The 12,908-nt window shown below is 38.3% G+C and overlaps 3 protein-coding genes across 4 annotated transcripts in view; 1 reads left to right on the forward strand and 2 right to left on the reverse strand.

Annotated features, from left to right (window-relative positions):
* The window catches only part of LOC121247089 (internalin A), a 10,430-nt gene extending 8,741 nt beyond the window's left edge, over positions 1-1,689 (forward strand). Inside the window, exons 14-16 of the mRNA XM_041145420.1 lie at positions 353-424; positions 825-971; positions 1,195-1,689. Coding sequence (XP_041001354.1) covers positions 353-424; positions 825-971; positions 1,195-1,379 — 404 coding nt within the window. The 3' untranslated portion in view covers positions 1,380-1,689. The remainder of the gene's footprint in view (positions 1-352; positions 425-824; positions 972-1,194) is intronic.
* The window catches only part of LOC121247090 (COBW domain-containing protein 1-like), a 22,360-nt gene extending 16,088 nt beyond the window's left edge, over positions 1-6,272 (reverse strand). The window contains exon 1 of the mRNA XM_041145422.1: positions 6,252-6,272. The gene's annotated coding sequence lies outside the window, so the exon portion shown is untranslated. The remainder of the gene's footprint in view (positions 1-6,251) is intronic.
* LOC121247086 (protein TOPLESS) lies at positions 3,136-12,213 on the reverse strand. Of its 2 annotated transcripts, none has more exons than XM_041145419.1 (27): positions 12,062-12,213; positions 11,473-11,612; positions 11,167-11,346; positions 10,928-11,041; positions 10,688-10,846; positions 10,018-10,195; positions 9,809-9,932; positions 9,583-9,692; positions 9,082-9,247; positions 8,829-8,938; positions 8,675-8,744; positions 8,488-8,561; positions 8,293-8,388; positions 8,105-8,200; positions 7,830-7,957; positions 7,448-7,682; positions 7,100-7,261; positions 6,923-7,015; positions 6,557-6,703; positions 5,992-6,102; positions 5,705-5,884; positions 5,494-5,622; positions 5,324-5,419; positions 4,680-4,865; positions 4,428-4,591; positions 3,488-3,757; positions 3,136-3,377 (listed from the first exon to the last, which is right to left on the reverse strand). In XM_041145419.1, exons 2-26 carry the CDS (start codon positions 11,550-11,552, stop codon positions 3,550-3,552), a joined length of 3,396 nt encoding a protein of 1,131 aa, XP_041001353.1. In that variant the 5' UTR covers positions 11,553-11,612; positions 12,062-12,213; the 3' UTR covers positions 3,136-3,377; positions 3,488-3,549. The 2 variants fall into 2 exon arrangements, with proteins under 2 accessions (XP_041001353.1, XP_041001352.1); XM_041145418.1 differs by having other exon boundaries at positions 3,488-3,760.
* Positions 12,214-12,908: the final 695 nt, after the last annotated feature.

Genomic DNA, 12,908 nt, shown 5'->3' on the forward strand with positions numbered 1-12,908 from the left:
CTCAAAAGTCCAAACCAAGTCATCAAATGACTTTGAGAGCCCCCAATCCTCCTTAACATTCAGTTCTTTGTGTCATAGCCTCAAAATTAGTTTCTGCATTCACTTTGATTGCCCTTCTGCTGCTCTTATTAATAGACTGATGAGCACTACTGTTACACTGCAAGAGCAGCTTATTCTTCCCAAAATGCTTATTACGTTATTAGTTTTTCATAATTATTTGAATGCTTCAATTTCAGGATGCAATTGATATATGTCCCATATACTTGGGCTCTTGTCTACTCTTTTGATCAATATAAATTTGTTTTAACAATTTAAAAAAAAAGGATGCAATGTTCATGTTTTTCGGATGCAGGTTTGACTGGACTAACTCATCTTGATCTTTTTGGAGCTCGTATTACAGATGCTGGAACAAACCATCTGCGAAGTATGTTAGATGACACTAAATATAGTTGCCCATGCTAACAAATTTGTTTAGTTATACATGATGCTGCCTCTAAACACAGAGCTATAGGATTCATGTACGAACTGGATTAGGTACAAGAGAACAATGCAGAGTACTGTCATTAACCAGATTCATGTAGTTGCAGGGAATGTTTTATAATATCTAGCAACTGATAGTCTTCCAAGTTCCTTCTGTAGTTAATTAGATGTACTGATTGGTTCTCTGATGATGATTGAATCTGAGAGAGAGTTTATAACTATGAATGATTAGAGGCCTTATCTAACTTCATAAATAACATTCTTGAACCATTTGAACTTTGTTTTGCGGATTGACCGGTTCTGATTTAAATTCTCTCTTTTTCCTCCCGTGTTTGATGAGTCAGACTTTAAGAACCTGAGGTCGGTGGAAATATGCGGCGGTGGACTGACAGATACCGGTGTGAAGAATATCAAAGATCTTTCTTCCCTGATGCTGCTAAATCTTTCACAAAACTCTAACCTGACAGATAAAACCTTGGAGTTGGTTTCTGGTAGCTCTTTGAACCTTTTTTTATTTTTCTTTAAATGAATGTGTGCTTTCTTTATCTTCATAAAATTAGTTCGTTATATGGGACTTACAAAAATAGTATATTATATGGGACTCAAATGTACCGGAGTTTATTTGTAGAGCCGTTGCAGTTGAGATGTGAGATATTGTTTCCGAATCAAAGGATTCCTGCCAGTTTATTCTCTTATCCTTCGATGTCAATGCAGGCTTGACGGGATTGGTGTCTTTGAATGTGTCAAATTCTCGCATCACCAGTGCAGGACTGCATCATTTGAAAACTCTGAAGAATTTGAAATCACTGACGTTGGAGGGCTGCAAGGTGACAGCAAATGACATGAAGAAGCTTCAGTCAACTGATCTTCCTAATCTGGTAAGCTTCCGTCCGGAGTAGTCATGGAGATAAGATTTATGTGAAAAGCTACAGTTGGCGTTAGGGGCAGCTATGTATATAAAATAAAGATTAAGGTGGAGTTGGATGTTCTGTACATATGATTAAAATCCTGAAGGGTATTTCAAAATGGGGGCTTCAGGAGACATTCTAGGAAATTATTTCAATGCTTTCTGCGAAGCTTTCTTTTGTGTCATGAATGTCATATGGTGTAGAAGAAAATGTAGATAAAAGCTTCCTTGAGACATTTTTCAGCTGTGGTTATGCTTTTGTATATATTGACATATAAATTATGTACTGCAGTTCCCTTGTAGTTGGGTTTGTGCATTGACGACGCCCTTGGTTCTTGATTGATGGCCTATGTAAATCTCTGTAAATTAGTGAGCTTTACTAGGCAAGAAGATCAAGAAAGTGACTAGCATTCTTCGACCTTTATTTATCACCTTTATTGCTGGGATTAATCGGTTCAGTCCGCTTAGAACACTCAGTGCCATCCAAACTCTTAGTAATATGTCGGTGCCCCATGAGCGCCTGTCTCCAGTGCCTTGATCCTGTGACCTGGGCAGTGTGTGCCCTAGGCGACTTTGTGGAGGTTGGGTCTTGCTGTTTTCTGCAAACACCCGATGGAAGGTGTTTGGATAAGCAGAAAATACGAGAAAATGCAAGAAAATGGATTCAAACTCAAAGATGACCTTGCCTTCAAGAGCAGAAGAGAGATTGGAAAATCAATTATATTAGACTTCCGGATGATTAACACTATAGAGCCCTCGGCTCGCTCGATCAAAGAAAACAAAACTAACATGTTGAATTAAAATAAAGGAAGTTACTAATGAAATTAAACTGGCTATGGGCCATGTATACTTCGTTAGTGAACTGCGACATTTTTCCACCTACCTCCTACCACATGACATCCGGTTGTGACTTTTTGTGATGCCCTGTTCTCGATCGGATGTTGGCTTTATTTGGTACTTGGATGACGCACTCTCGCCTCCGTTGCAGACATTGTTCGTCCTCCCTCTCCTCTCGGTTTGCATGTTTGTCTGTCCTTTTGTCGTTAGAAACATGCCAAACCCATCGTCTTTTGTTTCACTCACGCCCAACACTGCCAGCCCAACACTATAGTTTTGGCTTCCGACCACCAAATCTGAGCAGCCATGAAAGCACCGTGGAAAGTTTTGATATTGTTAGAAAACAAAAAACAAAAAATTATCTTCGTCATTCGGACAAGGCCCCTCATGCACACCACCTTTGCTGGCCTAGGTTGTGTGCGTTTGGAACCTTTTTTTGTGGAGTTCATTGCGATTGGAAATGAAAATCATTATACATGGATCCACTGGTGAATTTTTGAAGTGATGGAAATACATATACCTAATACCATAAACCAGCCTCCGATCCTCGCGCGGTGATCATTCAATAAGCAGTGGCAATCTGAATCTGTCCATGAAACCAAAGCTACACCTGAGAGTGCAGGGTCATTATCTTGGCTCCTCTTCAACATTTTCGGATGTTACGCGAGAATGAAAATGGCGGATAGTCGCGGGGCTTACTACGGTTTCACGTCAAGAGTTTTTCAACATTTGCTCCGAATAATCTTTCTTGGACCCTTTGCTCTTGAGGAAACCAGTCGTAGGATAAAGACGAACAAAAATAGATTCCGATTGCTGGCCGTAATTGCTTGCTAAAAGGGTTCCGAAGGGATTTACTATAATTGATTATAAAAAAAATTTAGTGCACTTGGGAAGGGAAGAGCAAAGCGCCGTTCAAGACATAGTAATGGCTGATTAGACTACACTGAAATTTCATACAGATCGCATAACCGATACTTCGATGATTCCATGCAGTGATTCTTGAGGAAGAAGAACATAAAATTCTTTTACGAAGAATTTCCTTCCCAAAACTATTTATACTCCTACAGCATTTACCTTAGAATTTGATTAAACATGTCAAATCTACATATTTTGCAGCGACCTTGAGTAAATTACATGTGTCATGACCCGCAAACTGCACAACAAATATCAAATATGAATGAGGAAGAGAGGAGAAAAACAAAAGCAGACAACTGGAGGTTCTGAACAAATAGACCAAGAAGTCATGTACATTGTACAGCATACCTAAATTCGAGATGGGCCAGCAAGCAAGCATGTAAAAGAACTCCTCACTGGCAGCTACTTCATCATCTCTGGGCTTGATCCGAACCTGAAGCTCCGACCGGAGTAGCTGGCAAACTGCTTGCTGACCCATTCTCAACAGGTGGTGGCACACCCCATTTGCCTTCAGATTCAAGGGGCTCAAAGACATGAACCCCCCCATCTGACAGTCCCATTGCGAATTGATGCGGTTCTTGTGGGTGAGCCGCAATCACAAGTGGTTGTACATTAGAACTGCTGGCATTCAGGAAACAAAGGGTTGGAATCTACAATAGCTATCACGCATATAGGTAGGCAGAGTGCTGTCAAGTTTCCCATGAAAAACAAGCAATTGTACCCATACAAAGAAGTAATTGCAGAACATGATGCACACAATTGACAAATTATCTGTGTTATTGGACAAGCTATTTTACCAGGTTAAAAGATAGGCTCGATCAAAATTTAGATGTGATTGCCAAAAATTCAGCATCTTTTGGAGCCTAAATTTGGGCAGTCCAATAAATTCTTTAGGGTAAAAAATGTTTTAACAAGAACCAATGTTAAGTTTAGAATATGTTTTCCAATGTTAAGTGAGTTTTTTCTTTAAGAAAAGAAACATTTAGAGTCTTAAGTTTCAACCCAAACAATTCTTTGTGCATAGGGCTCAAAGAAGTTTTTTTAGCATTATTTTTGGCTCTGGCATGGATATGGCTACACTGAAGGAATACAACAGGAAAGAGCAAAAATCTTCACGAACCCAGAAGGTGAAAGTGTCAAATGCTGAGAAGTTTAATTCCATCATTCAAATATACTGAGGAAGTAAAATTAATAGTGACATTCAGACATATTGAACAAAATATCATCGTATCTAAACAAAGATTGTAGCCTGAATAAGCCCATGTAGGCTTGGAGCTTGGTAAATTACCTGACGCTGGCAGGAAGATAAGAAGAAGGATTGATCCGACATCGTAGTCTCAAATTTGCAGCACTAAACACACAGACTGTTGCATCTAAGAAGCTGGCATATACCAACTGGCTATCACATGAGAATGTCGCATAAGAGATGGGGGCAGATTCACGTGGGACCCACTACAGATGAAGAATATGTCAGAACCAAAAACAAAAGAACGAAAATTGTTCCTTCCAAAAATATAAAGCCCATGGACGCGGAAAATACCTGCTTTACGCAATCTAGTTTTGTTGTTTCGTATATTGCAAGCTGAGTTTCATGTACAACCAGAAAATGTGCCTGGTCCTGATGGAACTGTACACGTGTGTCTGATTGTGCTGGAGCCCTTCCAGCAGGAAGCTGCAAGTATCTAGCCTTCTGCTTTTCCCATCCATCAGAGTTCCATACACAGAGCTGAGGAAAAAAATAGTACAATTGTAAGTGAACCAACACAAAATTCCTTTGAAAATTAAGAATTATTGATTACGACTGATTTAGAATTCAGGAATAATATGCTGATGATAGTGCTTCGAACTTTGATCACTGTTAATAAATTGATGAATAATCAAATTCCAAAGAAATCAACATGAGTGCGAGTTAGGAATTGCATTCCATGTCAGAGAAAAAATAAGCATTGATCATTATTATGGGATTATTTAAAGATGTCAGACAAATAAGTTGAAACATTGATTAATCCTTTAAACATATCAAGGGTAAATAGGCAGAATTAATCCTTAGCTCTGCCTTGCTGACTGATGTTTGCAGATTAATTAAATAACGAGATTGAGGAAGTTGATTAGGTCAAGTTCACAACAACTAATCAGAAAAACAACACAAATCTGCAAATCACATTTGAATAGGAAAATTATTACCTGAGCATCCGCTCCAGATGAAACTAGCACATTCAGTGCATGAGAAAAGGCAAGGCCAGTTATTCTTTTCGAGTGTCCTTTTAACTTGCTCTTAACCTGCATCAAGAAAATATTAAGTAAATAACATTTCCAACCATGATTAATTGCGGTGGCCATATACTGCATCATACTTCATCTACGCGAACGTTGTATATCTGAATTGTGGAATCATCCATGCCAATGGCAATAATGTTGTTATCTTGAGGATGGAAGGCAAGAAATGTAGCCGCAGGTGGTGGTGGCATGAAAGTTGTCATTGTCTGCAGTTTCAAGAAAGAAATTGAAATTGATCAAAATGAAACTAGTCCATGAATTCAAAGTTACACAGGACTCATGGGTTACCTTAAATGTCATCATATTGAACAAGGAGATTTTTCCTCCAGATGCTGACATAACATACGAATCATTCTTGGACAAAGCAAAGCAGGGCACAGCCTCTTCAGGACTAGTTTCAGAAACATCATTGGTCATTAGAATTCCACTTGGTGGTTGCCATAATTGAGGTGACACACTGGCAGTTGCCTGCAAGATAAATGACAATTTTCTTAGACAAACTGGAACTCATTTCTCCAGATATGATCAAAGAAATACTCAGGCTTGATATAAGCTACTTTGACATGTCCTCATACCTTTCCAGAAGAATTACGATCACTGCGCTGCCATTTCCAGAGCAGATGAATGGCATTTGATGCTAATGCTAGAACAGCATTTCCTGAATTCGTATAGATTAACCTTGATATCTGTGACAATCAGGGAGGAAATACTTAGCGAACGAAAAAATCGAGGAAGCTAGTGAGGGTATTTTGTTGGAGACGGGATGGAATCAGAAAAAATCTTGAGTGAACTTCATGAGTTCACCTGATACAGAATTATCCAATACGAGAGAGGGAGAGAGAGAGAGAGAGGGAGAGAGAAGAAAAAGGGAAGATACCCTTGCTATCCTACTAGTATTTATGTACTTTGAATGTTTGGTCTATGAAAAGAGCAACGTAGGTGGAAAGAGATAACCCAATTTGTGGGCATGAAAAAAATGTAGTGGGTGTACAGCACATGAAAGTACAAGTAAATCTTAGGAGAGGAACACAATGCCGCCAAAGTGGCTAGAGACTAAAACAAAGCAGGATCACAAACATAGCCAAACTATATCATGTTAGAGAACCTTCCAAGAATAAAGCCAGTTAGCACATATCACACCTTGGTTACTCTCAAGTTTTCGGGAAGCCTCAAGGATCGGCATTGAGATGGTTCATTGATTTCAGTGAGCTTCCAGATCTTGGATTTGTCATTGGATTCTTCTGCGATTCTAGGTTTCACGTCCCCAAAGTTCCGGACATCCCCATTCTGGTTAGATTAATATGTCAATTTAATGAACATTAAAAGAAAAAAACAAATTCATAAGCAAAAAGCATTTAAAACAAAGAACCAAAAAAGATAACATAGCAACAATATAAGGTGTGCTTGGATAGTAACTTCTATTCAATCTATGATCAGCAGAAACTTACAATGGCCCAAGTGATATGAATAAAACATAATAAAGGGAAAAGGGCATGTGCCACAAACCATTCCAGCAATAGCAACCACAGAGACACCTCTGTCCGCAAGTCCAGCACTAGTAGCAGCTGCTGCAGCAGCTGAAATTGGGTTTATTGTCGGCTGAAAGAGATATCACATATTAACACAAGATGAGCTCATGCTGAGGTCAGGGTGTCACAAAAGCGAATGATCTAACAAAGCTACCTTCGCCACAGCTTCAGATGTTCTCGATGCATCATAAGAAGGATTTTCCAATGTACGTAGCATCCTAATACCTTCTGTATTTGCTAAAACCTTGATTCCATTCTCATTAGCAGAAACAGCCAACAGAGTCCCATCCTTGTTAAAGCGGATACGTGGGCTTGCCTAGGAAGTATGAAAGATAATTTGTTTAGAGAGCAACTTTTAGTGATAAGCCAAAAGGCGTTAGCCATAAACACTGGGAGTATACAAGAAAAAAAGGCCTAAACAGAAAGTTGTGAAGACGAAATTGAGCAACAATTTTTCCAAAAGGACATGCTTCTAATTATTTATTTAACTTGATGAACTTACTGGGAGGCCTCCATCAGCATCAACAGTTGTCAAAAGTTGAACATTGTCCATATCCCAGAATTTGATTGAGAAATCATCACCAGCAGCCAAAAACCGGTTTTTGGTTGTATCAAATTGCACAACACCCAGAGAACGTTTGCGGAATCCTTGATAGGTCCTTTTAACTGCCCCTTCGCTTTCATTCCATTCAACAATAAATGATTCCCCATCTTTACTTGTCCCACACGAAAAGAGCCTGCAATATCCACAACCCCCACACCCAAAAAAAGAAGTCAAAACAGGTAAGACCCTGTCTAGTTGTTGATAATACCCCGAACAACTGGCAAAGGACAAGCAGTACCAACAACATTTTTTTGATAAATAACAGTACCGACATAATTACCTAGTACCATCAGCACTGTAAGCCATTGTTGTGCACCAGCGACCAGGAGCATCATAATCAACTCGAGATCCCAAGTTGTCGTACAGCCATGCTTTGATCTTTCCATCCAGTGCTGTTGAAAAGATAAACTAAGCATACAAACACAAAAAAATATGTTAAGAACAAAAATTCCAGGATTTGGGAAGGATCCATAAAAGGAAAGGAAAGGAAAAACTAATAAGCCTGACAAGTCTAAAGTATTCAATTAAAACAATCAGAGAAAATGGAAAGCATACCTGAATGTTTTCCTTATAGTGGGGACAGACGGAATAAACAGGAGCTTCATGACCTTCAAAAGTATACTGCTTTAAACCAGTAGCAGCATCCCATACCTACAATTACCAACCAAAATTAATAAGGCATGGCAAACTTAACCTCCACTCAAAACATTTAAACAATCAAACATGTAATAGGACCAACCGACCTTGATGCTCTTATCATCACCACAGGTTATCACACAAGGTTGCTTATTTGGATGGGAGAATGCTATGTCATTTACTCCACCAATGTGGGCATCAATCTAAACCAGCAAGTACAGAGCAACATTTAGTATAGCAACTTAAATACCACATGCAATAGAGTAAGAGATCTGAAATTGCAAGCTTCATATAAGATATACCTCCAGGTGCTGCCGTACATCATCATTCCCATGATAAGAATATATTTGAACAATGTGCCTGGAGTATGCAACTCCTGTAATTAGAATAGAATAAACATATCATCTGATTGTCCAGTTCACCTTTAATACACACGCAATATATTCAATTATATTATATGGGCTGAAGAACCAATATCGTAAAGCTTACCAAATAAAGAACCGTCAGGGCTCCAAATCACACGATTAACAGATACGCCTGGATCTTTAACTAAAGCTGCCTGAAATCCATCACGGAATTAAAAGCTTAAAGGACAAAACATTAAACTTAAATTGGATCATTGATTAAAGAAGATGGGACACACCTGCAGTGGCATTGAACATATACTAAGATCCCAAACTTTGAAGTTCTTCAAAACCAACCGCTCCCTCGAACCAACTTCCCATAAACCTATGTCCCCAACATTGGTACCAACTGAAACACAACATTCAAAATATTCAAGGTTCAATTCCTTGATAGAATAGTAAACACTTCAGAGTAAGGAAATATACCAATTAAAACACATAGTAGTACTCAGATATTTATAATTAAACAAGAGGTTTTAAACAAAGGCAGACCAAGAAGTATGGTCTGTTGAAGAGGATGAAAATCCATGCTCATGGGAGACGATCCTTGATTTAAGGTCCTTGAGACAGTCTTTGGCAAGTCATCGGGTGCATTGAAAGCCTGACCATGACTATGACCAGGAAATGTTACTGGCAAAACATTGACAGGCAAATTTACCTGCACCAAACGAATACTAATCAGGTTCAACCAAACTATTTTCAAAATCTCAAATAAAGAACCTTAGAAAGAATAATATGCTTCTGATCTCCCCATCCAATAATTAAATGTTACCATGAAAAAGCAGAATAGTTTGCTAAAGCACATTAGATGCATGCACACCTATTGATTCTTGCATTATAAACTTGTCCTTATTGTACTTTTTATTTGAGAAATCGTAATTGTCTCATCGAGGTATTAGTAGAATGAGAAACAAACTTAATGTGTAAAAAGTAACTTTTTTCACTCGTAATCATGGATGTCACAAAGCATATTTTCTTTGTTCAGTACAATACCTCATCAGAAATTCCCATCGGTCTTGTTCTTTTAGAAACATGGTCAGAATCCCCAGATGGGTACTCTACAGTAGGGTTGGTTGGAGGAGTCCTTGGATGCTTCAGAGCAGCTATTTGAGATAAAGAAACACTTCCATGGTCATAATTGGAACTATATAGAACATCCGATCCCCAAAAAAAAGCAAATGAAATCAATACCCAATACCAAAACAGATTAATCTAGTACCAGGGATTGATGGAGCACCAAGACCAATAGCCCCTCCTGAAACTGCCGGATGATTTACAGTGGCAGGATTGGACATCCAACCTGCAAGGGGTGTTGGAACTGGTGCTGGTGTAGGCTGAAAAGGCTGAAAACATAAATTCAAGCAAATTAATGAAAGCCTATAAATATCCAACTAAGTTTACTTTGCACCCAATTAAGTTGAAACCTACCCCATGTGCACCTAGGTTAGGGAAACCCCCAGCTTTTGGTAAGGATCCAAGCAGTGGATTGTTTGCAGGAGATGGAGCTCGTGCACCATTTGGTTGTCCACAAGTGTGATCCACAAATAGGGTTTTTATATCTGGATTTGGCCGAGGGTTTTTACATAGTTGGTGCTGCCAATTCAAGCTGTAATTTACAATAAGTAATCAGATTGTATACTGAACTAACATGAGTGTATGCTGATGACAAACATTAATGTTACTGCTGTTCTCCAAAACTGATACAACCACAGACCCTAGCCTGTGAAGCATATATCTTATGCTATAGACTGTGAAGCATATATTTCATGCTAACATTCACAGAAAGTTTACTCTTGGCATGGCGGGAAAATTAGATCATTCCTGCATTGTTTACCCAAGCATTTAAGGCACGGCCCCAACCTTAAGAGCAGGGGCAATCATAGCAGAGATGGCTAAAAGAACATAATCATAGGTTAACCTACGATGCATAACACAACACTCACTCTCGATGTCATGAAAGACAAATGCACTCATGCAAATAATCCAATAAGAAATCACAGGGAACAAGGTACCAAGTAAAAACACCTTGAAGTCCATTTGAAGCTAGTATACAGTAATCCATTTAAACTGAATCTTGCAGGATTTCTAAATAAATTACCTCTGGTTGATGAGAGTCCGTAACCGTGAATTTTTAAGGTTTGGGAATTGCAATTTGTCACGGAATAAAGGATTTGCTTCAATTAGCTTCTTGAGCTCTACCAACATGATTGCTCTGGCAGATTTGGTATCTCCATATTTGGAAAGTTGTTCGTTTTCCCTGTGATACAACAAACCCATTTTGACTTCGTTTTCCAAAAACAACTGTAACCTGTATGAGTTCAACACAAACTCATCATACCTAAAATTCTCCAATGTCAAGAGCTGGGTGATTTCCTTGAAAAGCTCTTCATTAAATGTGGCAAAAACTTTCAAATCTTTAACTAATATATCCACAGCCTTGGAACGATCATGCCTATCAAAAATTTGAACAATCTCACTCATTCGCAGACAATATACACATAAAATCTCCAAAGACGAAGAATCTGTTATTATAAAACCAAAGATTAAAAAATTAGTACTTAAAATTTGTAAGCTTACTTATCCAATGCCTCAAGATACTTCTGCTTCCTTATCTCAAAAAATATTTTCATTGAATACCGATTGTCATCCACTTTTGTGAACCCGGATAGGTACTTCTCAACCTCATCCCAATTCCCATTATGCACCTCATCCTCAAAGTATTTCATATTGAAGAAAAACCCAGATTCCTGTTCAAGCCTATTTAATAAACAAAGCAATTAATGAGGCAAAAGTGCATAATCAATCGTTCGGAATGACCTATCAATAGAAAACTAAAACAGCAGAAAAACAACAGAGAAGTAAAACTAAATTTTAGGAGTTTACTTGTGAACGGTCTCTTTGAACTTCTCCTCGTCAAGAAACTGTAAGATCAAGAACACAAGCTCTCTACTAAGCGACGACATGGTAGTCGCCCCGTCGTCTTCGATTCAAAAAACACGAAATCACCAAAAGCAGCGCTAGATCTGAAAAAATATCATACGTTACACAAATCGGAAAAAGGGGCCATCTCTTCCTAGCTTAATTGTTGAAAAAAAGCAAAACAAACGGCACAAAGATTCAAATCTATACCCTGAACCAGATCACTCAACCACCATCCATCCCACGCAAAAGCAACCCATTTTGCAAACAAATTTACTACAAGTACTTAGCACTCAACAACACGAGTAAAGCTTAGAAATCGGGTCAAAATCCAAAAAATAAAAAATAAAGGGTGTTTTTTTTTTTTTTTTGTGAGGATCACGGAAACAAAGAAAGCAGCTTTTAGACCATGTGGGTATCAAAGACGCATAAGCATCCCCAAAGAAGACGAAGAAGAAAAAAAAAATAGAACAGCTTAAAAAGCTAAAAACTTTAAAGTAAAAGATTCTAAATTTCAGAGAGAGAGGTTGAGAGAATTAAAGGAAGCTCTTACCTTGAAAACCAAAGAACACGTTAAACAGAAGGGAAGCTAAGACGAGCTTTTTCCTCTCAAGAAATGGAATTGTATTACTCTCTCTCTCTCTCTCTGAAAAATTATATAATGAGACATTGAACTTGCAGAAACGGAGGGTATTTTATAGGAGGCAGACAGGTAAAGAGATGATAAGTCATTGTACGTATCAACTGATACGTACATAAAATAGATAAGTTATGGTGATATGCATATCTGCATATTTATATGTCCAATTGAAGATGGGTCCCACTTAGCCGGCTAGACTTTATCGAGGTCATCGGCTCGGAATCTCCAGCTGACAGCTGTCCTTCAGCTTGGGTTGGACCGAGGGTTAGAGAAATCATAGGATACACAAAGTACATGCGACTGTTCTTTACTTATTCCCGTAGATTTCAATCAAAAGATCTGAGCTAGTTTTCGAAGTCCATCTAACGGTAGATAAACAAGAAAGAGCAACACTCGAGAACAAGATCGAAATATCCGAGAAAGCGACTTTTACTCTGGCTCGGATCCCTCATGAAACGACAAGGTTTCTCGGACGGGTCCCATAAACTTTGAACCCCGGAATAAGCTAAATATTACTGCCGTTGCCATTCATCCACTGCTGGTAGTTGTACAATTACACTCGGGTGTCGTTTAGATTCGAAGATGAATTGAGATTAATTGAAATGAATTATGAATAATAATAATATGAATTATAAATAATAGTAAAATTTATGAGTTAAAGTTGATAAATAATAATGAATAGTAATAAGATGAGTTGAGATTAATTGAGATGAGTTAAAATGAATTCTGAATACAAACTAAGCTTTATTATAAATCACGT

The sequence above is a fragment of the Juglans microcarpa x Juglans regia genome, chromosome 1S, assembly GCF_004785595.1.
Source record: "Juglans microcarpa x Juglans regia isolate MS1-56 chromosome 1S, Jm3101_v1.0, whole genome shotgun sequence".
In the NCBI taxonomy this organism is placed as follows: domain Eukaryota; kingdom Viridiplantae; phylum Streptophyta; class Magnoliopsida; order Fagales; family Juglandaceae; genus Juglans; species Juglans microcarpa x Juglans regia.

Excerpts from the sequence above, each read along its gene's own strand:
- LOC121247086 (XM_041145418.1), bottom strand. The coding sequence starts at position 11,552 with ATGTCGTCGCTTAGTAGAGAGCTTGTGTTCTTGATCTTACAGTTTCTT. Across the intron at positions 8,389-8,487 it reads ATGTACGGCAGCACCTGGAG|ATTGATGCCCACATTGGTGG; the intron begins GTATATCTTATA and ends TTGCTGGTTTAG. Across the intron at positions 4,866-5,323 it reads CATCTGGAGCGGATGCTCAG|CTCTGTGTATGGAACTCTGA; the intron begins GTAATAATTTTC and ends TTTTTTCCTCAG.